The following is a 24,494-nucleotide window of genomic DNA, read 5'->3' on the forward strand; positions in this document are numbered from 1 at the left end:
TTTTTATGTGCAGTTTCTGCTGCTGCGCACACATTTTCGCAAGCAATCTCTCCCAATCCAACGCATTTTTGTATGTTATTTTAAGCAATATCTTATTTTCCACGAAGCCTTGCATATGGACCCAAGGGCATCCTGATCAAATTTGCAGATGGCACCAAACTGGGAGGGGTGGCTAACACTTCAAAACGACCTTGAAAGATTAGAAAACTGGGCCAAAGCAAACAAGATGAATTTTAACAGGGAGAAATGTAAAGTATTGCACTTGGGCAAAAAAATGAGAGGCACAAATACAAGATGGGTGACACCTGGCTTGAGAGCAGTACATGTGAAAAGGATCTAGGAGTCTTGGTTGACCACAAACTTGACATGAGCCAACAGTGTGACGTGGCAGCTAAAAAAGCCAATGCAATTCTGGGCTGCATCAATAGGAGTATAGCATCTAGATCAAGGGAAGTAATAGTGCCACTGTATTCTGCTCTGGTGAGACCTCACCTGGAGTACTGTGTCCAGTTCTGGGCACCACAGTTCAAGAAGGACACTGACAAACTGGAACGTGTCCAGAGGTGGGCAACCAAAATGGTCAAAGGCCTGGAAACGATGCCTTATGAGGAACGGCTAAGGGAGCTGGGCATGTTTAGCCTGGAGAAGAGGAGGTTAAGGGGTTGATATGATAGCCATGTTCAAATATATAAAAGGATCTCACATAGAGGAGGGAGAAAGGTTGTTTTCTGCTGCTCCAGAGAAGCGGACACGGAGCAATGGATCCAAACTACAAGAAAGAAGATTCCACCTAAACATTAGGAAGAACTTCCTGACAGTAAGAGCTGTTCGACAGTGGAATTTGCTGCCAAGGAGTGTGGTGGAGTCTCCTTCTTTGGAGGTCTTTAAGCAGAGGCTTGACAACCATATGTCAGGAGTGCTCTGATGGTGTTTCCTGCTTGGCAGGGGGTTGGACTCGATGGCCCTTGTGGTCTCTTCCAACTCTATGATTCTATGATTCTATGTGTATTTGTGCACCTTCCTTGGCCACAGAGATGCATTGCCAATTTTGGAGTGCAAATTTCAAAGGGGCTGCGTTTCAGCTCACATATTGTTTCAGAAAGTGCAGGTTTGAAAGATTCAGCTTTAAATGCAAAGGGAATCACATTTCTCCATCCCTCTACACTGTTCCCTGCAAACACGAGAGTTACTCATTTGCTGCTGGGATGGCCTGTTCTAGCACGTCTTGCATGATAACCACCTGATGAAGCCAAACATCAGGGAGGACGGCTTAATGTATTCAAGGAGGCAGAGTGGGGGCTGATGGGGTTTCCTGGAACTTCGCTGCCTCTTGTCTCGAGCCGCCCACAGCTAAGATGGTCGAGAATATTCATGAGTGCTGCCACTAATGACCCAAGTCAAATGGTTCACCAGCGCTCTTAGTGGCTGGAAATCAATTACACTGCTATTAACTAATGGCTCTCTGTTGTAAGAGCACCTCACAATGCTTAACATTGTTCTCTGTGCTGGATGTGCCTCTCTCAGGAAAAAGCAGTATAGCCTCCTGTCAGCCGCCTAGATGCTGCATGCTTACAGGCATCTCTAAAACTACAACATTGTCTCTCCAAATAGCAAACTGGGAACACTAGGGTATTGCTAGCTACTTAAAAGTACTTAGGACTATGGTTGTTGGAGCAATTTGATTGAATTTGCATTTAAAAGTAAATCTACGAATTCACACTTCCAGAAACAGGACAGAAATTGAAAGGCAGCCCATCTTTTGAAATTTGCACAAATTTTGCAATGCAGTTCTGCAGCCAAGCCATGTGTACAAAAATGCATACACCAGGGTAAAGTGAGGCGAAACATGCCTATATTGGTGAAAGCAGCCTACAAAAATGCCTTATATTAGGGAAATGCTGCTTTGCAAAAAGGTGTGGCTTAGGAGATATTCACACTAAAACACTGGTGGATTTTCATGAGGATGTTATGAATCAATCAATCAATCAATCACAAACTGAATTTAAGATTGGAAAAAAGAGGGGGGGAAATAGAGAAACTAAACCAATAGATTGACCTATCCCTAGTATGAAGGCATGTTTTTATCTCTGAACTTGATTCTGGAGAATAGATAAAGAAAGAGCTTTAAAAAATACATCGAAAAAACTTGACAGCATCAGAACCTTGTTCCAGGTAAGTGCCATAATTCTTCCTGTTGCCTCTTCCTTGTACTCGCAGGGCAGTCTCCTGCGGATGTTCAAATGAGGGTGACAGAACAGTTCTGTGAATATTTTCCACTCCAAAGAGGGACAAGGCTAGCCAATGGAGCTGGAGTCCTAAACACCTCAGGACTCCTACTCCCATCAACCCTGTCCATAGGCCATGCTGACTGGGACTGATGGGAGCTGAAATCTAACAATATCTGGAGAGCACTGCATTGGCTAGCTTTGCCCTAGGAGCATCACACATTTTGCTCATTGTCCTGCCTTGCATTCTTGGCCAAAGCTGAAGAGCTCAGCTATGGCAGCAGATGGAGAAGAGAGGATTGGGCTTGAGATAAGATGGCTTGATGAAGAACACACATTTAAGAAGTTCATTTACTCTAGCCTTCCCCAAAGTGATGCCCTCCAAATCTTTTGGACTACAACTTCCATCAGCCTCAGTCAGTTTACACAGAAAATTTGATATTCCATGAAGCGAGTGGTATGACTAGTTTTGAACTCTTCTCCCTGAGATACTTTTGGTCTACAGTTTTTTAAACGAGGGCAGAAGTTCACAATGTGACCTTCCACTTGCAGAAATAAAGAAATAGCACAGTCGAGGAAGGGCTTACCATGTGATCTTACTGAATGTGCATTTTAGCTCTAGAGAACAACTCCCAGGCAACCCATCACTGCTGTTTCCAGCAGGGACAAGATGATGCAAAGATGACTTTTTAACACCCCTTCTTTTTTCTGTTTCAGATGCTCTGCACCAGACCTCAGTCTGGTGCCCTCCAGATGCAGTTGAACCAAAACTCCTGCCATCCCTGACCACTGGTGGTGCTGGCCATTGCAGAAGGGAGTTGTAATCCAATACATCTACTGAGCACCTGGTTGGGGAAAGCTCTGTTTGGTCCACTCAGCTGCAAACCTTTTGAAGCCACGCTGTTCTGCTTAAAATATCCTTGGATGCATACATGTTCCTAAACTGAATGGTTGGGGCTGTAAATCACCCAGTGTCCTCATTTCAAACAAGGCTATTCAGAGTTCTAGCAAGGCCGGCTGGAAGTAAATATTCATTAGGTATAGACCATCCTTTGCCCCATTGTCTCCCACAGGAAATTGAATAATCTCTCTTCTCGGTGGCTATATTTCTTCAGACACCCTGGGGAAATAACATTTCTTTGAAACGCATCCAAAGATACGTCTCGTGAGACACCGTTCGATGGATCTGCTTATGCCTGAAAGATATCCTGACACAATGGGGTTGGATCCATGCAGGGCTATGTTAGCATAACGTTCCTGTTCTCAGGTGTTTGCTTTTCATTAAAACCCACCCTCCTCCTCCTCCCTCTTCCCTTGAGATCTGTCACCTAGGAATCCATCCATCACCATTATTGACCTGGATCAAGCCAGAAAGGCAAGCTCTACAGCTGACTTCAAAATCGGATCAAACTTTTAAGGAAACACTCACCTAATATGATTCACAGAGCTTTTCCCTATTCACAGTGCTCTTCCTGTACTTAAGGACACTCTGGGTGGGATTCGACGTAAAGTTAAGTGGGCTATGCATGTGTAGAATGAGGTCCGATTATGCAACATGACATTTTCCCTCTCCCCTCCTCCTGTACACCTCCTAAACTTATTTGGGCTTTCCTTCAAACCTCCAGAGCAGATTTAGGGGTCACGGGGTGGGGGGTGACATAACGAAAAGGTCCTGTTGTGTGAGCAGACTTTGCTCCACTCATGAAACAACTTCGTTGTATCCCACCCAAATGGTCACTATGGATTCAATCAACTATCAGCAATCTCAGGTTGCACAATTGCAGTTGACTTCTAGCTCTTGGGCAAGGAACCCACCTTCCTCTCTCCCCCAGATGTCGATAAGGAAAGTGATAGAGAAATGTGCTGAGAAGTGTAGGGTAACTTTTGCTCAGTGCAACATTGTCTAACCTCCCCACAAACATCAGAACAAATCAGAACGTTTTGTAAGCAAATCATGACCAGATGCTCACTAAACAGATCATCTGGAAGCAGCCTTATTACCCTGATAATTGTACAGTGGTACCTCGGGTTAAGTACTTAATTCGTTCCGGAGGTCCGTACTTAACCTGAAACTGTTCTTAACCTGAAGCACCACTTTAGCTAATGGGGCCTCCTGCTGCTGCTGCGCCGCCTGAGCACGATTTCTGTTCTCATCCTGAAGCAAAGTTCTTAACCTGAAGCACTATTTCTGGGTTAGCGGAGTCTGTAACCTGAAGCGTATGTAACCCGAGTGTAATGGTTATAGGGGTTGCTCGTGCGTAAGTTGCCGCCACTCCTGGCTAGGTTGCCTGGTTAAACCTTTTCTGTCTGGACAGCCTTTCACTTCGTGGCTGTTTCAGTCACTAGCAGAATCCGTCAGTGGGCGTTTCTTGAACTTCCTCCAGCAAAGAAGTTCTTTGACGCCAAGTCTACGCCTACTTTCCCTGCGCGGAAGTCTTCTGCGCAGGGTGGGTGTGGGTAGCGGAGGACCCGTGCTCTCCCCGCTGGTCTCCGGCGAGGAGTCCTGGAGCCCCCTCGCCGATTCCCCCATCTGCCCCCCTTTATCCCTGGTGTTACGTTGATTTCCTTCCCCAGCCGCTGAGCTGCCTCTCTCCCTGCTGGGCCCTTCTCCAGCATCGCTTGGGAGCCTTGCCTCCGCCTCTCGCTCCGATGTCAGTTCCCTGACACCGAGGTACCACTGTATTGTTTTAGTCATTTTGTAAACCACTTTGAGGTTTTCTACAATCAGGTGGTGCATGCATTTTATGAAATGAATAAATAAAATAAGCAAGATTCTCTCCCACTTTGGTTCCAGGCATAATGCAAAGTGCTGCTTCTGATCTTTAAAAAGACCTAAACAGGCTGGAACCAGAGCAACTGAAGGTTCTCTTGCTCCTGGGAAACTGAGATGATCATCTGACACACCACTTCAGGCACCATCACCTGCAGAGGTAAAATGCATGGCTACTGGAGAAAGGTGAAGCTGAGGCTCCAGTACTTTGGCCACCTCATGAGAAGAGAAGACTCCCTGGAGAAGACACTGATGCTGGGAAAGATGGAGGACACAAGGAGAAGGGGGCGACAGAGGACGAGATGGTTGGATAGTGTTTTTGAGGTTACTAGCATGAGTTTGACCAAACTGCGGGAGATAGTGGAGGACAGAGGTGCCTGGCGTGCTCTGGTCCATGGGGTCACGAAGAGTCGGACACGACTAAACGACTAAACAAAACTGGAGAAAGGACTTCTTCTCTGATCCTAGGAAAAGCCTGTCCTGTTTTCATGGGATTTCAGTGGGGAAGTTGATTTGTTTGGTTAGTTCATCTGCCGCTGACTTTTCAACTGCTGCTCTTAATGTCATTGTTGATGGGCATGTCTTCCAGTTCTATTCATATAGTTTTAATGTTTTTTAATGAAATTTTGCTAAGCCATCTTGAACTGCAACTATGGTTGAAAGGCAGTGCCCTGTTTATTATAATAAATCAATGCAGAAAAAGAAATTGTAATAATGAAGGAAGATTTGGTATATGAGGGGGATAAATATTTGATACACACACTTGCTAAGTTTGCCCTAGCAACTAGGAAGCCCAAAGAATTGGACATAAATTTGCCTTGCAAAATGGTGTACATTGTGCTGGGGACCCTCTATCGAGAAAGCAGATAGATACTAGTTTTTCTCCCTCTCAGGGACTCTAATTGAAGTGAACATTGGAAGATTCAGGACAGAGAAAAGAAAGGACTTCACACAAAGCTACTTCTGACCTCAGGAGGAGGTGTGTTGCGGGCTTCAAGCTCCCAGCCCCTGCGCAATCTGGGGAATCCTTGGCCGCGTCATCCCCAGGCCAGCCAATTGGCTGGCCCAGAGGGTGTGGCTTGCCTCATTTAAGGCAAGCACAGCCGGGAATCTCCCTCTTTGGCCGCTCAGCTCCTTTGGTTTCCCACCAGCCCACCCTTCAAGGTTTCTCTTTTGACCTTGCTATGGACCTCAGTTGGTCGCTGTTAAGGGGCTTGGTAGGAATTTTTTCCACTTGGCAAATTGGCACCAGCCATTTGGTTTTTCGCCTACCTCATAGCAAAAAATCACAACTTTCTCGGTTTTGGCAGTTAGGCATTGGTATGGGTATTGTTATATAGATGTATGGGGGGACCATCACCTCCCCCGGATATTGAAGGGTAGTCCAATAAAGGATTCCGGGGGGCGTTGCCCCGTCCGAAGCCTATGGAGGCCAGGGCCCAAGGCATGCCCCCAAGCGGTGACCCCGGGGGAGTGCCTAGTTGATGTGCATCAGCAGGACTCCCCCTGCTGGTGTTAACCCTTTCCGGTCTTCAAGCAAGCAGGCTGAAGCCGGATAGTCGATAGGACCAATGCCTAAGCCAATACCACTCATAACCTGTAACCAATAAAGTTGTGGCCAATTTTAGCCCATTAACCTAAAATAATGGTGTCATGTGTCTTTATTCCTACTGGTGGGAGGCGGAAACTCGCCACGCAACATGTACTTAGATTATGGAATTCTACATGGCCAACAACTTGGATGGCTTTAAAAGAGAATTTGACAAATTCTTGGAGGAGAAGCTACCAGTGGCTACTGGCCATGATGGCACTGCATTTCTGAATACCAGTTGCTGGAAACAGCAGGATGAGACAGTGCTATTGCTCACAGGTCCAGCTTGCTGGCTTCCTAGATCAGGCAACTGGTTGGCCTCTGTGAGAACAGGATGCTGGACTAAATGGGTCTAATCTACGGTAAACAGTCAGACCACTATCTCCCCCTTGTGTTTCTCCTGCACCATATTCAAAATGTTATCTCCCTGTACTTTCAACATTTTTCCTCCAGCAAACACACTGTACTACCACTTGTACTGATGCTAAAAAACCACAACATTGCAAATAGATGGGGCGGGAGGCAGTGAAAGGCAGAGCCAACTCATTCTGGTTTTGCCCCCATCTTCTTCTTGCTTGACTAGTTCTGCAAGGGACAACACTGAGGCTGAAGAGGAAGCTGGCTGTCAGGCAGGGCTACCCCTGAACTGGATGAAAATAAGTAAGAAGGCAGGCAGGTGGCTGAGTGCAGACCGAGGTTGATGGAGAAGCACCTCACCCACCCTAATGGAGCAGCCTCCACTGGCTATGGCACCATGGCCTCTCTGGTGCAAGCATTTGTAGAACAGCACCACCAGCAGCAATTTCCCTTCCACTCCTGGATCCAGCATGTTCTGCTAAAAAAATATGTGTGCATCCCTATCTCTTGTCACACACAGAGAGACATTTGGCTTCTGTCCTTGCCATCGTCAATTATTTCTACCCACTTATCACTCCTTCCAGGTGCAACACAAAAATTAAAAAGACATGTTTCTGCCCACAGATCTGAAGTAACACACTGGGAACATGAATTGGGGAGGAAGGTGGTAAATGTGTTGGAAAATGGCACAGTTAGCTGGTCTCATCCTCCAAGATGTTCAGCAGGACAGATGGGAAAACACCCCTTGGGCCCAGAATCTTTCCTGGTGCCTTCCTCTAATGCAGGCATGGAGAATCCCTGGCCCTCCAGATGTCACAGAGCTACTACTTCTGTCAGACTCCTGTGTGTTTATCTTTCATTTTAGGCAATGCTAAATGGGTGGTGGGAAAATCCAGGCAGCTCCAACTTCTAAGCTTTTGAACTCTGCTATTCATAGATACAAATTACGAGCCAACCAAGTTTTATTTTTAAAACCTATCAGAGAACAAGGAAGCATGAACCACTAAACAGCAGATAATAATTTTGGACCTTGGTAGGTGGTGCATAGGGAATATAGGAAGTTACAATCCACAGAGAGAGAGAGTGATTATTTGTCCACCTTCCTCACCGCTGCCTACTCTGTGGGCAGTAGCTCTTAGGGGCCTCTGGCTGAGAGAGGTTTTTCCCATCAATTGCTACTGTTAAGCTGGAGAGACCAGGGGCTGAAGCTGAGACCTTCTGCATGCAGAGCACCACAGCACAAAGGTCCCTCCCCAGAATATGTGAGAGGGGGGAAATCAACCAGTCACAGAGTGCCCAGTTATACCAAACTGCAAAGAGCCCCCACCCCAACTCACAGTCCCCCGAAATAGGAAATCACAACAAACTCAACACCAAAACTCAGGAAAAGTCAACTCAGAGCCAAACCCCACAGACTGACCTAAAAATGTACCTATTCAACAACACATCGTGGCATGAAGCAATCATAGCCAAAAAGCAGAGGCACATGGACAAAATACAGACACAAAAAACGTGTTGTATCCACACACACACACACACACACACACAGAAAAATGTGTGCACCAGCGCCCTTCCCAGGACACTCCAAATATCACCAATATCCCCCCAAATAGCCATCAGAGTGGAATGGCTAATTTGCTAGTGTAATTTACATGAACGGGAGCTGGCATAATGATTCTGTTTTTCTGCATGAATCTGTATGGTTTTCATGGGTCTTCTTGCTTGTACATGATCAAATTCTGCTGTTTGCACATGACAAAGGTGTTTCATAGTATCCCAGGGGGTGTACACACCTTACATGTAAAGCACAATTAAAGCACATGACTTCCCCCAAAGAATCCTGGGAACTGTAGTTGACCCATCACAGAACAATTCCCAGCACCCTTAACTAACTTGCTCAAATGCTCCTTCGCTTGTAGGGTAATGCTGGCTGTTTGAACACACACACACACACACACACACACACACACACTGCAACTGTCCACAAGGCAGAGTAGCTTACCTTCTCCTGATACTGCCGACGCGAGGAGTCCAAAGACTGGATGAGGGCTGTGGCGTGGCCGATGAACATGGCATAGCAGGTGGCCCCGACAATCATGCTCAGCATAGTGAGCCATACGTCGGACATGCCTACTGGGGCTTGCTGCCCATAGCCGATACACAGCATGTGGCTCATAGCCTTGAACAGCGCATAGGAATATTGCTTCCCCCAGGAGTCATTCTAAAGAGACAGACAGACAAGAGTTACAAGACACGAGGAGGACAAAGCCTGCGAGGACTTTGCAAAACAGATCTGCACATACAGTCGTACACTGGATCCCAAACACTTTGCGAGTTGAACGTTTTGGTTCCCAAGCACCGCAAACTCAGAAGTGAGTATTCTGGTTTGCAAACATTCTTTGGAACCCAAACGTTCTTTGGAGCTTCCTGCAGCCAATCAGAAGCCGTGCCTTGGTTTCTGAACATTTTGGAAGTTGAACCTTTGGGGAACTGCCAGGGCCCCTGCACCTGGCAGAATCCTGGCCTGGCACTCCAAGCGGTGAGACGTGGCTGGATCTGTCCACCCCTTTAATTTCCCCACAGTGCACCTGACCTAGAATTGCTTTGTGTGAAAATAAAAGAGTGGGCAGACCCTGTCAAGCAGTGCTGCTTGGAATTCTGCCTTTGCAGGCAAGTGAGCTCTCCAGGGTCCACAGAGAGAGGACCTGCTCAAATCAGGAACTGGTCATGAAGAAAATCCCCCCTTTGGAAACAGAGCAGTATTTGGAGATGAGCAGCACCTTTTGCATCCTAAAAAGGGCAGGCTATTACACAGAAGATAGGCACAAACAAATATTCCCCCACAGACAATTATGCAGACATATATGCACACAGATGATCCAATGACATGCTGCTTGACCATGTGCCAGGAATCTTGTGCACCCTATTTTATACCGCCAGTTGCCAAATTTACTGTGCAGACGTTACACCACTGATTGCAAAATCCATTTCGCGCTATTTTACAACATCTATTGCACACTATTCTGAACCATCTGTTTGCAAAATCCATTTCACGCCGTTTTACACAGCCTATTGCAAAATCTATTGCACTCTGTCAACATGCCTTTCCAAAACAGGTAGGTGCATTAAACGGTGTTGCTTTCATTCAAACAGCCTCATGGAAACATGAGCACACCTTCTCATTCAGCAAAGGGCATTTGCTAAACTTCCAGCACTTTCTAACAGTATCATCTGCACCCCCTCACATCTCATGATGGGGTATTTCCCCTGAAACCCATAAAATGTAGACTTTTTAAACTTTCCCATGTGTTAACCCCCTTTCCCACCCCACATAATGAGAACGACGAAAGGGTGTGGTCGTTGATTATGCTGGCCTCCCTGTTCTGCTTTTGTATTCCTAATTAATTCACCTGATAAAATAATGATAAATGAATCATTCTTCCCTTCTGAAACACGGAGTGGCACCCCTGATACAGAGATAAGTATGCAGCAGATAAAATGTGGTAATCACACCAGAGCTTGAAACCCGGCCGACAAGGGGTTCTTAAAACAATCTGTTGCTGGCTTTTACAAGTCGCAATACTTACTTTTAACAGTACATTGCAATCACCAGCCCACCTTTAAAATGCTCCTTGAATAAGCACAATTCCTAGGAGTGTGCCGAATATTCTCAAATTTCAATTGCAGGGTCAGAAACAGAAATTTTGGCAGGATAAAGATTGTCTCCCCAGAAACACTTGCTCAAGTATTTTATTTTATTAAAAAATCTGTTTGCCGCTATTGTTCCATTTGTGTACAATAGTTTTGGCATTATCATCCCCACAAAAAACAACCCCTGCTACTTCTTTCTGGTTTAGTCAGTCACATTGGTGAGCATTGGGTCAGGGATTACGTAGCAAAAAGATATGGTCTGTATTCAAATCCAGCCATGTAACAACATCACTGGGGCAACTAAGAGTGAAGGCAGGGCTTCCTGGAGGAATCACATGAATCACAGGAGTCAACTCCTAGGGGTTGAGGTCCCTTTGTCCCCCCATAAAATATTTAAGGGAGCCGGGACTTCCCAAAGTTAATGGGCACTATGTTTACTACCCCTAGCCGATGGGGAAATGAACCTACAGGACCTATAAATTCATGAGGGATAAGACTGTCAGTGACTACTAATCTTGATGGCAAAGCTTCTGAAAGCCAGTTGCTGGAAGCTGCAGAAGGGCACCGTGCTGCTGTGCTCACGTCTAGCTTGCATGATTGCATGGGAATTTGGTTGGCCCTTGTGAGAACTGAATGCTGGAGTTGATGGCCCACTGGCCTGATCCTGCAAGCCCCTTCTGACGTTCTCATGACCTGTTAAGCCCAACTGAAGACTTGAGGCCCTTTTCTCCCACTGCAGCTCTCAGCGTTGTGGGAAGTGCTCCTGTGCCATGTAATAATAATAATAATAATAATAATAATAATAATAATAATAATTTATTTATACCTCACCCTCCCCAGCCAGAGCTGGGCTCAGGGCAGCTAACACCAGTAAAATTACAGTAAAAACAAAATAGGGGGGGGGCAATTTAAAATACAGGTTAAAATGCAATTTAAAATGCAGCCTCATTTTAAAAGTAGCCCATAGATCAAAACCATAAGGGGAGGGAAACATAAGGGTCAGACTGAGTCCAAACCAAAGGTCAGGCGGAACAGCTCTGTCTTGCAGGCCCTGCAGAAAGATGTCAAGTCCCGCAGGGCCCTAGTCTCTTGTGACAGAGCGTTCCACCAAGTCGGGGCCAGTACTAAAAAGGCCCTGGCCCTAGTTGAGACCAATCTAACCACCTTGCGGCTTGGGACCTCCAAAATGTTGTCATTTGTGGACCTTAAGGTCCTCCGTGGGACATACCAGGAGAGGCGGTCCCGTAGGTACGTGGGTCCTAAGAATTTGCTTCTCAAATCGAAACAGAGCAGGATGGAATGGCAGGATCCACTGCTTTGTGCCCCCGAGGCCTCCTCTTTCTCTCTGGCATCAGTGGAAAGTTACCGAGATGTCACCCCAGCCATTGGCCGTGCCATCGTGTCACCTTGCAACATCAGTCAGGTTCAAGCAAGGTTTGGTCCCTTGGAGAATGGCAAGTGCCATTCAGGCAGGACAGCAAACAGATCAAGTGCTGGCGTTGAGTTACCCTGTGAACAGCCTGTTCTGATAGGCACTGTTGTTCCAAATCGTTGAATGGGCAAACCAACAAAAGGGCCACACACACACAAACTTGAGAGCTTCACAAAGAGACACCTGTCCTTTGGCGCCAACCTGTCTAGGCTAAGTTTGCTAACAATGGGGATGGCATAGGGGAGAAATCCAGGCTTGCTCTCCAATGCCACTGGGATCCTTTGGTTACCACCTCTGAAACCCTTATCAGTTCCCATCTCCAAGTGTCCTACTAAAGAGAAAAGGGCTGGAATGGAGCCATCTTTAGACCAGCCCATCCCATTGCACAGCTAAGGGCAGTTAAGATTCTGGTGGGGTCTGAAAGCCACAAGCCTAGATCCCTTGCAAAGCAGGCACTGCCCTGGTGCCTTTGGGCAGAGAAGGGCTGCTCTCTCCAGGCCACCCACCAGCAGCAAAGGAGAAATCCAGTAAGAATGAGCGTGTTTGAAAAGAAAGGCACCAAGACTTAAAAGCGTGAGGAAGTTGAGTCAGGTTCTCGGACCTCTTTGCTTGCATCCCCTAAGCCCAGACATGTGGAACAGAGATGGAGAACCCTTTCAACCTTGGAAGTTGCCTTCCCTCCTGGCCAACCTTCCAGGGGTCACATGACAGCTGTGGTCATGGCCAGAAGCAAACGTGGGCGGAGAAACGAAAGTCATTTGTACCGCTGTGCACCAGGCTAGTTTCCACACACACTTGTAGGCAACTCTCTTTTCTCCACCCAGACAACCAAAAAAAATTATCAGAATTCAGGGACACATTACATCCAGGTAAAAGAAACTCAAGGAGGGTGTGTAGCAGGGCAAGTAGACCGTGTGGCTGAGGAGAAGGTGCAAACTGATCCTGAGGGCCACATTGAGAGGCTTATAGAGGGCCACATTTGAGAGTTGGGACTGAGGTTTCCCACTCCTGACGTAGATGACTCAGAGTCACCCATCAGATGGCTGTTCAGAGGCGATCTCCTCTTCAGCCATGGCTGCATGCAACTGCATCCTTGAAAAGGACGGGCTGTATCCTTATGTGACCCAGCCTCACTGGATTTTATTTGTGCATCTGTTTATTTCTATTACACTCTTAATCCGGCCTATCCTCCATTGAACTGAAGGCAGCACACATGGTATCCCCGTTTTAACCTCACAACGAGCCTCTCAGGGAGGCCACACTGAGAAATAGCAACAGGTCCAATGTCACCCCGTACGACCTGTTTATCGAGCGCTCATTCCGATTTGCTTGCAGGGAGGTTAGATGACCTTGCATTAAAACAAGTGCTATCCCACGCTTCCCAGTTGATTTTACCCACCTCTTTCCCCATTGTGAGAAGTCTGATCTACTGGGGGAGCAGGTTTGTTGCACAAGACCTCCCCAGTCAACATTCTTTGTGCAACCTGGATTTGCCAGCATGCGATCGAAACCCACCGGAAAACAGTGACAGTCCAGAAGTGCCCTCAGCAAAGCTTTGTCTGTGAGCAGGCATTTCAATTCAGGTCTCCCTGGTCTAAGCGCGGCACTCCTGCCACAGCACCAGCGCTGCATGCAAAGGTGGCAAAATGCTTGTTTTGTGTGCATCGTCCACAATGTGGATGTGGAGCGCTGATGGCACTTCAAAAATAGATCCCTATTTTAATGAACAGATTGTTCCTGCAGCATTATGACACATCTGTACTGCTGCTTTTATGTAGGAGAGGTGGCGGGTGAGTTCTGGCTTGGCGCCAGGGCAACGATTCCCAAGGGGAACCTTCCCTTCCTGTTAGGAGGTAAGAAGGAGACTCAAAGCTGCATTTCCCAGGGCAGTTGCTTGGCACTGGGTACTGCTGCTCAGAGGAGCTAGGGCAAGGGCTGTAGCTGGTGGAACAGTAAGTCCCTGGCATCCCCAGCTAGAGAAGGGCTGAGAGACAGCACTATCTGAAACCCGGGGAAGTTGCTGCCAGCTGGGGCTTATACCAGCTTCTCCCAACCTGTTGGCTTCCGGATGGTTTTGACTACAACTTCTATCAGACTCTGCCGGTATGGCCAAGTTGGAGTACTCTAGAACAGGGATGTCCAACAGGTCGATCACGATCTACTGATAGATCCCCAGGAGGTCTTGGTAGATTGTGGTCGATCGCTGAGTCCCTTTCCTTAGTGTTTGAATCCGGCTGTTCCTCTTAAAAACAGGGCTCTCCTCCTCCCTAAAAACAGCACCCCTACTAAAAAAAGCTCAACAACTTTGACCTCACCCCCCCAACCCTCCCCAGCTCTTGGGAGTTGGTCACCCCTGCTCTAGAAGAAACTTGTAATGGGCCCTGAACAAGTTGCTAGGCAACGAAAAATTTCCCCAGCAACAGGTGCTCTTATCAGGGCACGTGATCAACTAAGACTGGGTCAGTGTAAATGAGCATGTGGATGAGTCAGCATTAGGTCTCTGGCTAAAAAGATTATTGTTTCTTGATTTGTTTTTGTTTTATCTTTATTAATGACCAGTGTAAAGTTTTGTAAAGGATCTGAGAAACAGAAGCCAATGGCGTTTATTTCTGTAATGGGGATTTCACAAAGAGATAGCTGGAATGCTGCTGATGTTGATGTAAATAAGTTAAAGATGCGGGGAAACTTTTCTGTAAAAGAACTCTGCTGCAGAAAGAAAAGAAAAGCCAAGAGTAGATGTCAATGGTCAGGGATGGTGGGAATTGTAGCTTGATAACGTACAGAAGGCAGTGGCGGCTGACTCCCATTGGGGCTGGTGGAGCTGAAAGCAGAGAGCCCTGCAGTAGGTGGAGCAGAGCCACTGGCAGACAGAGACAACGCTGAGGCTGAGGAGGAGGAAGCTGAGAGCCCCAGCCACCTTCTGGGCTGGTTATATGCAAGAAGGCAGGTGGGCAGTACTGAGACTGGTGGGGCAGGACCCATTTCTCCTGATGGACCAGCCTCCACTGATGGAGCCCATGTTAGGCAAGGCTGGTGTGGACCATACCAAGCTAGACAGATTGATGGTTTGCCTTGATAGAAGGCCACTTTCTATGGTGCTGGGTCACCCTGTTTTCTGCTTCCTGCCATAGCAGGGCCCTAGTGTTGGTGTTTCAAATTCTTATCATCTCATTGACATCTTTATTACAGCTACATTTACTCCTGCTATAAGGCGGTTAGCAATCAGGCTCTCCTTTTTATTGCAATCGCTGTCCGAAGCCTGACAGCGATGTGTCAATCCATCCATTCAGATGTTCCAATTCACCAATTCACCACTGGTCAGGCCTGGCCTATACCCAGGATTATCATTTAGGGATGCTGCCCGGTTTGGTGTGACAGCCAAACAGATGAAGGACAGGCCGTCCTTTGGTTACACCTTTCCATCCAGATGGTGAACATCTAGCCTCAAACCAGGGGGAGCTAACGTGGTGCTCTGCAGGGGCTGCTGGGACACAGCTCCCCTGACCGGCTCTGCTGGAGTCCAACAACAAGTGGAGGGTCATAGGTTAGGCACTCCCACCTGAAATGGTTGGGGATCAAGATGTCTGCAGCACAGCACCAGAAGGGGGAAAGATGGACTCGAATAAAATAGACTCCTCACAACAGAGCAAAGCTCAAATAAAACTAATGTCCAAGGTTGGGCAGGAAGCAAAGCCTCTGGGAGATCAGGTAAATGAGGTGAAAGACCGTCCTTCTTATGTCCTCAGGGCTCTGCTATGAATGGACAAATCACTCTGTTTCCACCTCATGTCACATTTAGATGTGTTACTCATGCTCATTTCTGCATTATTCTGAGACTCCGCATTAGCCTGAGATTCTGCTTTGAAATATGTATCGAAAGGTGTGTTTCTAAACGCATGGGTTTTTTTCCCCAAAGTACACACTTACAAATGCATTTTGATGGACGGATTTTTAGCCAAGAACTGCATTTGGGAAATGTGAAAGCTGGCGAATAGCTAAAATTCTGATCTGAACTTTAGTCTCAGAGGTAAGGTATCAGAGTTTGCAAAATTCAAAGTCCTTAAAACACTCCATAGTCTCAATATTAGACCCCTTGGTACAGGGCTGTATATAAATTCAATCAATCAATCAATCAATCAATCAATTAATCAATCAATCAAAATATTACATACCAACTCTCCCTCCCTATATACCTAAACCTGCAAACAGTTGCCCCAGGACTGTAGCATCAAACAGAAGCACACTCTGGCCTTTGACATTAGCCAGGGGACTAAGGACCACTGGGGAGGCTGACCCCCTGCTTTCCAGGAAGAACATCCCACCACAGGGAAGAGGCACCTGCCTGCTCCATTACTTACTTTTGTTGTTTTTTCTTCCCTCCCCATTCCCCATTCTGAAAAGGGCCATAGCTCAGGGGCAGATCATCTGCCTTGCATGCAGAAGATTCCAGGTTCAATCCCCACTGGCATCTCCAGGGAGGGCTGGAAGAGACCCCGGCCTGAAATCCTGGCGAGCTTCTGCCAATCAGTGTAGTAGACAATACTGAGCTAGATGGACCTAATGGTCTGACTTGGTATAAGGCAGCTTCCTTTTGCATTCTGTTTATTAGAATGTGAACCTGCAAAGCATATGTCTTTTAATATGTGCATGGTGCTTATAAAAGTTTTGGTGTTTTACAAGCAGCAGCAGTACTACCCAAACTGTCACAATAGCGAACATTAGATGAAGATAACAATAGTTATCAGAATAATTTGGGACATGTAGATTCCCCTCCTTCCATCATTTTATTTTGTGGGTTTACCTTATTCTGTAAGCTTCCTCTTTTAGTTTGTTTCAAAAGCACATTTTATTCTTGCCTAGGGGGAATTTACAAAAATTCTGAAATTGGAGCATGTACAGAACCAACCACACCCTTCCGATATATCGGCTCATTGGCAACCTGCCATTACAGATGTGTACGTATGTACGTGTGTGTTGATAAAACACTTTTTTTGGAAAAGAAATATCTTTCTCCCCCCTCTCTTTATAATAGAACTTCGCTAGTTTCCCAATGAAAGTGAAAAATGGGAGTTTCAGGGTGGACAAGGAATAACATAGCATATATGAAATTCACTGCTGCAAGAAGTGGTGGCCAACAACTTGAAATGGCTTTAAAAAGAGATTAGCCAAATTCACAGGTGATGTGCTAAATCTATCAATGAATGCCAGTCATGATGGCTCTACATTAACTCCGTGGTTGAAGAAGAACAGAAGAAGAGCCTGTTGGGTCAGGCCAATGGCCCACCCTGTTCTCACGGCAGCCAGCCAGATGTCTGCAAGCAGGATCTGAGCGCAACAGCTCTCTGGCCACTTGTGATTCCCAGTACATTGCCTTAGCCATCCATGGAGGCAGAACACAGGTGTCATGGCTGGGAGCCATGCCTTTGAAGGCCGGTTGCTGGCCATCACCAGCAAGTCCGCTCTACTTTACCGTGGGGAGGAGTTGCAGTGGACCCCGGCCATGTCAACGACTGGCCAGCCAATCCGCTGGCTGGTGGGGGCGTGGCCGGGGCCATTTAAGCTGAGGCGTGAGCCGGAGGGCTTCCTCTTGGCTCGCTTCCTCAATCTCCCGCCCTCCCTCCCTTTTTTCAGGTTTTAGTCATTGGCCTTGCTATGGACCATGGTTGGTTGCCGTTGAAGGGCCTGGTAGGACATTTTCCACTTGGCAAATTGGCATGGGCCATTTGGTTTCCGCCTACCTCGTAGCAATCGTCACAACTTTGTTAGGGTTGTGGTTAGGCATTGTTTGACCTTATGAGGGGGGAGGGGAGGTGTGGCCATCACCTGCCCCCCCAAGCTTAAGGGTATTCCATTAAAGGAATCCGGGGGATATAGATCTTGTCCGAAGCCCGGGTTGGGGGCCAGGACCATGACACGACCCTGACGGGAACCCCAGGGGGAGCTTGAGTTGGTCTGTATTGATGGGGCTCCCCCTTCTGGTGGTTTACCCTTGCCGGACTCCCTGCACAACGGGCAGGAGTCAGATATAGTCGGGTCCATTCAATGCCTAAGCCAATACCGCTCACATTCTGTAATCAATAAAGTTGCAGCCAAAACTTGCCCAATAACATTAGCCTAATATCTGTGTCCTTGTGTGTGTTATTCTTCAATGAGGGGGTGGTTTCAGGGTCTCGACACGCAAGAGGCTGCTACTGCCATCATGCCCTGCACAAGGGCTTCTCAGATGTATCTGAGTGGCTATCGAAGGAAATGGAAAGATGCTGTAGACAGTTCTTTGGCTGCTCTTTTGGCATGATTACATTAGGATTATTTTTATGCAGTATTTTACTGAGACACCTTCTGTGCCCTGGCTCATTGATGAAATGCCATGCAGAAGGAGCAACGTTTTGTGTGCATGCAGGAGGAGGTGGGGACAGGGAGAATTAAAGCTGGATGTAAATGCATGCGCAGAGCTCTGTGTAAAATCTGAGGGTAAGGAATTAAAAACAGAACAATAGAAGACTCTGAATCTATCTGCTCCACTTTGGAAATATGTGCAGCTAGTTCACGACACCAAAATCAGAGAAAGGGTTCCATCGTATCAGAAACAGAAGTCTGTGCCTAGGATCTGAACCAGGATAGGAAAGGACTGTGGCTTAATGGCAGAGCACAGGTTTGCATACTGAGGGTCTCAAATTCAATTCCTGGCGTCACATGAGACCCTGGGGAGCTGCTACCAGTCAGAGCATGCAACATTAGGTTAGATGCAGAAACAGTCTGACCTCTTATAAAGGCAGCTTCCTGTGCAGGTTGCTGAAGGATAACTTAACAAGCAACCATCAATAAATAATATTGCAAAGGATTAGCTGTTTGGTATGAGATACTGAGTCCTCTCTGTTTCTGCTGTGCAAACAGAGATGCTATTTGGCTTCTAGCTAACAGTGAGCCCTGAGTTTTCTGCTGGATAGGGCCTGGCACTAGGAATGCAAGCTGCCTCATACAGAGGAACACCACTGGTCCATCTAACTCGGTGCTGTCTGGTTGACAGAAGTTATGCTGGGTTTCTGACGGCGAATCTTTCCCAACCCTACTTGGAGGTGCTGGTGATCAAAGCTGGGACCTCCTGAATGCAAAGCACTGAACTACAGGATGTCCCGCCTCCCTGGCTGCTCTTTGCAGGAAGTCAATATCATGGCACTCCCTGGAGAATCTGCTTCAAAAGCTGGCGTTTTCTCAAACAGCCCTTGTCCCTGCAGAGATTTCCATCCCATCCCCCTAGAGCCTCTATCCCATCCCCCTAGAGCCAGGAGTTAATCTGTAAAAATATTAAAATAATCAACACCCTCAAAAATTAGGATCCATAGGGGCCTGACAGGACTGGGCAGGCCTTGCTTGTGAGCACAAGAAAACTGAGAGCCTAGGGAATCTGAGGACCAGAATGAAACTCCTTGGCGTGCAACCCCTTTTATCAGGTTGAGCCAGGCAAGTATTTGCTTGCATTCAAGAATTCTCCGTGCTCAATGTGCATTTATTGTCCTTTGGCCCCAAGAGCTTCAGTTGCTTCAAATCTCCACTCTCTCGTTTCTACTGTGCCACGTAAAGCACACTGTAAGCACATTGGAATGAAAAGAGGGAGACTTCAACATCTGTCTGCACATAGAACTGGGGTAATCCATGTGGTCCATTTCCAGATGTTCTGGACTACAACTCCCATCATCCCCAGGCAACATGGCCAATGGAGAGGGATGGTGCCATGCAAGAATTCCTCCACAGTCCCATCAGTGACCCACAGCATCAGGGCAAGGACCTCAAGGTCAAAGTGGATGTGGATGTGTGGCATGACCTGTGTTTCCCGGTTTGCAGCCTCTTCAAGTATCTGCACCCTGGCTTAGTAACTGGACTGCTGAAAGGGTCCCCAGAAATTATCACCCCATCTGTACTTTACAGTTAAAGCACTATTATAACACTTTACAATGGTGGCTCTTAAATTTTTGTTGTCACAGATCTCTTTTATGAAAGCTACACCAGGAAAATTCACACAAACATGTACAAAATTTTGCACATAGCTTATCTTATTGTACAGTATTGGGAAAGTTGCTTTCTTGTGCTCAGTTCGCAGACTCCACAAGAGTTCATGGACCACAGTTAAGAACCCCTGCATTAAACAGTGGTGGATTCCCCCAAAGAATCCTTGGAAATGTAAATGTAAATGTCAGAGCTGCCCGAGGTCCCAGCTCACATAAGACCAACGCTGCTTCGTTGTTTAGTATAAAAGTCTTTATTGAAGTTCAGTTTCACTTCCACAGCCGCAGCGTGCAGCACTACGTCTCAAACTTTAGACCGCCGAAGCTCCATCTGAATCTCCTCCCCCCTGACACCAGTTTAAGATTCTAGCCTTGCTCCACCTCTTCCTTTGTTCTTTCCTCCTCTGGGTCCGCCTGCCCGTCGGGGTCTCGCCCTTCCTAGACTCTTCTGACGCTGAGTCCCCTGACTCTTCCCCCTCCCTCCGTCGGGCTTTAGGACCTGGCTCCCAATCCGGGTTTTCTGCTGTCCCGCGCGCCTGCACATTTGAACTTGGCGCGCGCGCCCAGCCTCCCACTTTCCTTCTGACCGTTACACTGCTGTCACTGCTCCCTCCTTCGTGGAGGCTAGCTGGACCTGACCTCCCCTCCGTTTCCCCACTTTCCGATGGGGGCGTGGTCAGCCCTGACTCATCTTCTCTCCCCGCTGGAGGAGAGGCTGGTCCTGACACATGTGACTCTTCCCCCCCACTGCGCTCTGGTGGGGGAGCTGGTCCTGATCCCCCGCTGCTGCCTTGGGAGTCCCCGCTGGCCCCTTGCTTCTGGTGCGTCCCCCCTGGGACCCCCCTTGCCCTCACCATCGGCACCCCCTTCTGGGAATCTTCTGATTCGCTGGAGAAGCTCATGGAATCTCTCGGGTCACTGTCATACTCCCCTACGCTCCCCTCGGATTCCTCTCCTTCGCTCTCCATTTCCTCTCTCCCCTGTGCTTCTGCTCCTGAGCCCCTGACAGTAAAGATGGGGGCTGAGAGTTGTTAGGGGACCCCCATTCCCCTCCCAGAGCTGCAGTTCTCATAGTTGTGTAATAATCAATCCTTCTTCCCAGGAATCTATGGGAATTATAGCTCTGGGAGGGGAATGGGGTCCCCCAACATATCTCAGCATCCTTAGCAAGAAACTACAGTTCCCATAATTTTTTTGAGCAGGGGGAATAAGCCATTACTGTTTAAAGTGGTATGATACTGCTGTAAGTGGGGCTCAAGGAGCGTGAAGGGTCTGTGGATGCCGTTCTGAATTGCCAGTTCAGATCACTTCTTATTTGGCAAATTCACAGCTATAGTTCAAGAGCAAAACTCTACCTGCACAGAGCAAAAAGCATGCAAGTAACAAAAGATCACTTCCACCTGCAGCATCTTGTAGCATTTCCCCAAAATAACATTTGCATATCTAATATATTTCCCTCTAATATACCTGAATCTGGAAGAACATGAGCAAAGCAACATGTCTCTACCTAGCACAAAATCCCACCATGAATGCCTAGAGGCCAGAAGTGGCTTGCTGGAAGGAGTGGAGCAGCCAGGCTAGTCTTTTGGCTTATCGAGAGGGGGGAAAGGGGGGGCACAGGTTGGCACAGTGCTAGCACAGGAGCAGAGCCAATGCAGTGCTGCCGCCATTGTGTTTGCACCGCACTGATCTCCCCGCTGCCTCTCCTTCCTGGTGAACAACAGTGGCCCATCTACCAGGAAGATAGCGTCATGGCTCTGCCCCTCCAGTGAGCCACTTCTGCGACATGCCCTATAGATTTTAAGTTGTGATGAGCAAACTGGGCTGATATTAGCTTAATGCAGCGGAAAACCTTCAGCCAAAAGCCATATATCATAGAATCATAGAATCATAGAATCATAGAATCATAGAGTTGGAAGAGACCACAAGGGCCATCGAGTCCAACCCCCTGCCAAGCAGGAAACACCATCAGAGCACTCCTGACATATGGTTGTCAAGCCTCTGCTTAAAGACCTCCAAAGAAGGAGACTCCACCACACTCCTTGGCAGCAAATTCCACTGTCGAACAGCTCTTACTGTCAGGAAGTTCTTCCTAATGTTTAGGTGGAATCTTCTTTCTTGTAGCTTGGATCCATTGCTCCGTGTCCGCTTCTCTGGAGCAGCAGAAAACAACCTTTCTCCCTCCTCTATGTGACATCCTTTTATATATTTGAACATGGCTATCATATCACCCCTTAACCTCCTCTTCTCCAGGCTAAACATGCCCAGCTCCCTTAGCCGTTCCTCATAAGGCATCGTTTCCAGGCCTTTGACCATTTTGGTTGCCCTCCTCTGGACACGTTCCAGTTCGTCAATGTCCTTCTTGAACTGTGGTGCCCAGAACTGGACACAGTACTCCAGGTGAGGTCTGACCAGAGCAGAATACAGTGGCACTATTACTTCCCTTGATCTAGATGCTATACTCCTATTGATGCAGCCCAGAATTGCATTGGCTTTTTTAGCTGCCGCGTCACACTGTTGGCTCATGTCAAGTTTGTGGTCAACCAAGACTCCTAGATCCTTTTCACATGTAGTGCTCTCAAGCCAGGTGTCACCCATCTTGTATTTGTGCCTCTCATTTTTTTTGCCCAAGTGCAATACTTTACATTTCTCCCTGTTAAAATTCATCTTGTTTGTTTTGGCCCAGTTCTCTAATCTGTCAAGGTCGTTTTGAAGTGTGATCCTGTCCTCTGGGGTGTTAGCCACCCCTCCCAGTTTGGTGTCATCTGCAAATTTGATGAGGATGCCCTTGAGTCCATCATCCAAGTCGTTGATAAAGATGTTGAATAAGACCGGGCCCAAGACAGAACCCTGTGGCACCCCACTAGTCACTCTTCTCCAGGATGAAGAGGAACCATTGATGAGCACCCTTTGGGTTCGGTCAGTCAGCCAGTTACAAATCCACTGAGTGGTAGCATAGTCAAGACCGCATTTTACCAGCTTCTTTACAAGAATATCATGGGGCACCTTGTCAAATGCCTTGCTGAAATCAAGGTAGGCTACATCCACTGCATTCCCTTCATCTACCAGGCTTGTAATTCTGTCAAAAAACGAGATCAGGTTAGTCTGACATGACTTATTTTTCAGAAATCCATGCTGACTATTGGTGATCACAGCATTCCTTTCTAGGTGCTCACAGACTGTTTGCTTAATGATCTGCTCCAGAATCTTCCCTGGTATTGATGTCAGACTGACTGGGCGGTAATTATTTGGGTCCTCTCTTTTCCCCTTTTTGAAAATAGGGACAACATTTGCCCTCCTCCAGTCTGCCGGGACTTCGCCTGTTCTCCAGGAGTTCTCAAAGATGACTGCCAGTGGTTCTGAGATCACATCTGCCAGTTCTTTTAATACTCTTGGATGCAGTTCATCTGGCCCTGGAGACTTGAATACATCTAGACTAGCCAAGTATTCTTGTACTATCTCCTTAGTTATTCTGGGCTGTGTTTCCTCTGCTGAATCATTTGCTCCAAATTCTTCAGGTCAGGCATTGTTTTCTTTATCGGAGAAGACTGAGGCAAAGAAGGCATTGAGGAGTTCAGCCCTTTCTGTGTCCCCTATATGCATCAGGGTAAACCCATAACACATTTGACGCTAGCTAACCCTCTTCAGGCATTCATTATCTGTGAAGAGTGGGAGTTGGGGGGGGGCAGTCCTCCATCCCACTGCATTAATTACCAATGGGTAATAAACGCAGGAGATAGGGCTAAAGTCTCTCTGTATTACCAACACTGTCAATAATGCCTTGTCCACAGTCCCATATTTGGCTATGCAAAGGAGCATCGAACAGGCCCTATAATCAACCTCTCTCTAAACTGCTTGCCTTACAAATGTTTCTTAATATCCTTTAGAGGCTGGTCTCACTGTTTCAGGAGTATGAGAAGAGACACATCATTCCAAATCCTCTAATCGTGTCTGGAGGGTGGTGGCAGCAGCAGCAGCAGTGACTGAGCCTCCATTGCTCCGCAAAAGAGCTTTAGAGTAATCAACGGTGTCTCTTCTTGGCATGAACACAGGGAAGGTATTTGCAGATGCCTGGGAATAAATATGTTGCCAACAGCACTGGCTCGAGAAGGAAAACTCCCATAAAATTTCTGCAGAAATGCAGGTTCCAGATGCTTGGACTAATTTGCAAAGCCCAAAACAACTTGAGCCTTAAGGGGTGGCTGATTCCTTATGCTCCACCTGGATTGCTGAGATCCTCTGATGAGGCACGTCTGGTGGTTCCCCACAGCCAGGAAGTTCAATTTTGGCCTTTACTGGGGACGGAGACTTTCGTGTGGCAGGTTCTGACCTGTGGAAATCCCTAACCAGGACAGGAATAATCTACTTGTTTCTCAGCTAACTTCCAAACGTCTTCTGAAAACTCCATTGCTTAGACAGGCCTTTGGAACAGAGGTGCCGTCTTGGGCCAAACATTTTTTTTGGG

General features: G+C 47.3%; 1 protein-coding gene across 2 annotated transcripts in view; it reads right to left on the reverse strand.

The window, feature by feature from the left end:
• Positions 1-24,494, reverse strand: part of HCN4 (hyperpolarization activated cyclic nucleotide gated potassium channel 4) — a 127,080-nt gene that overhangs the window by 16,227 nt on the left and 86,359 nt on the right. Inside the window, exon 4 of one of the 2 annotated variants that reach the window (XM_053365407.1) lies at positions 8,946-9,164. The exons of the other annotated variant lie outside the window; for it this stretch is intronic. Within the exon in view, the coding sequence (XP_053221382.1) occupies positions 8,946-9,164 (219 nt within the window). The remainder of the gene's footprint in view (positions 1-8,945; positions 9,165-24,494) is intronic. 2 annotated transcript variants of the gene reach the window in all.

The sequence above is a fragment of the Podarcis raffonei genome, chromosome 14 (genome assembly GCF_027172205.1).
Source record: "Podarcis raffonei isolate rPodRaf1 chromosome 14, rPodRaf1.pri, whole genome shotgun sequence".
Classification (NCBI taxonomy): domain Eukaryota; kingdom Metazoa; phylum Chordata; class Lepidosauria; order Squamata; family Lacertidae; genus Podarcis; species Podarcis raffonei.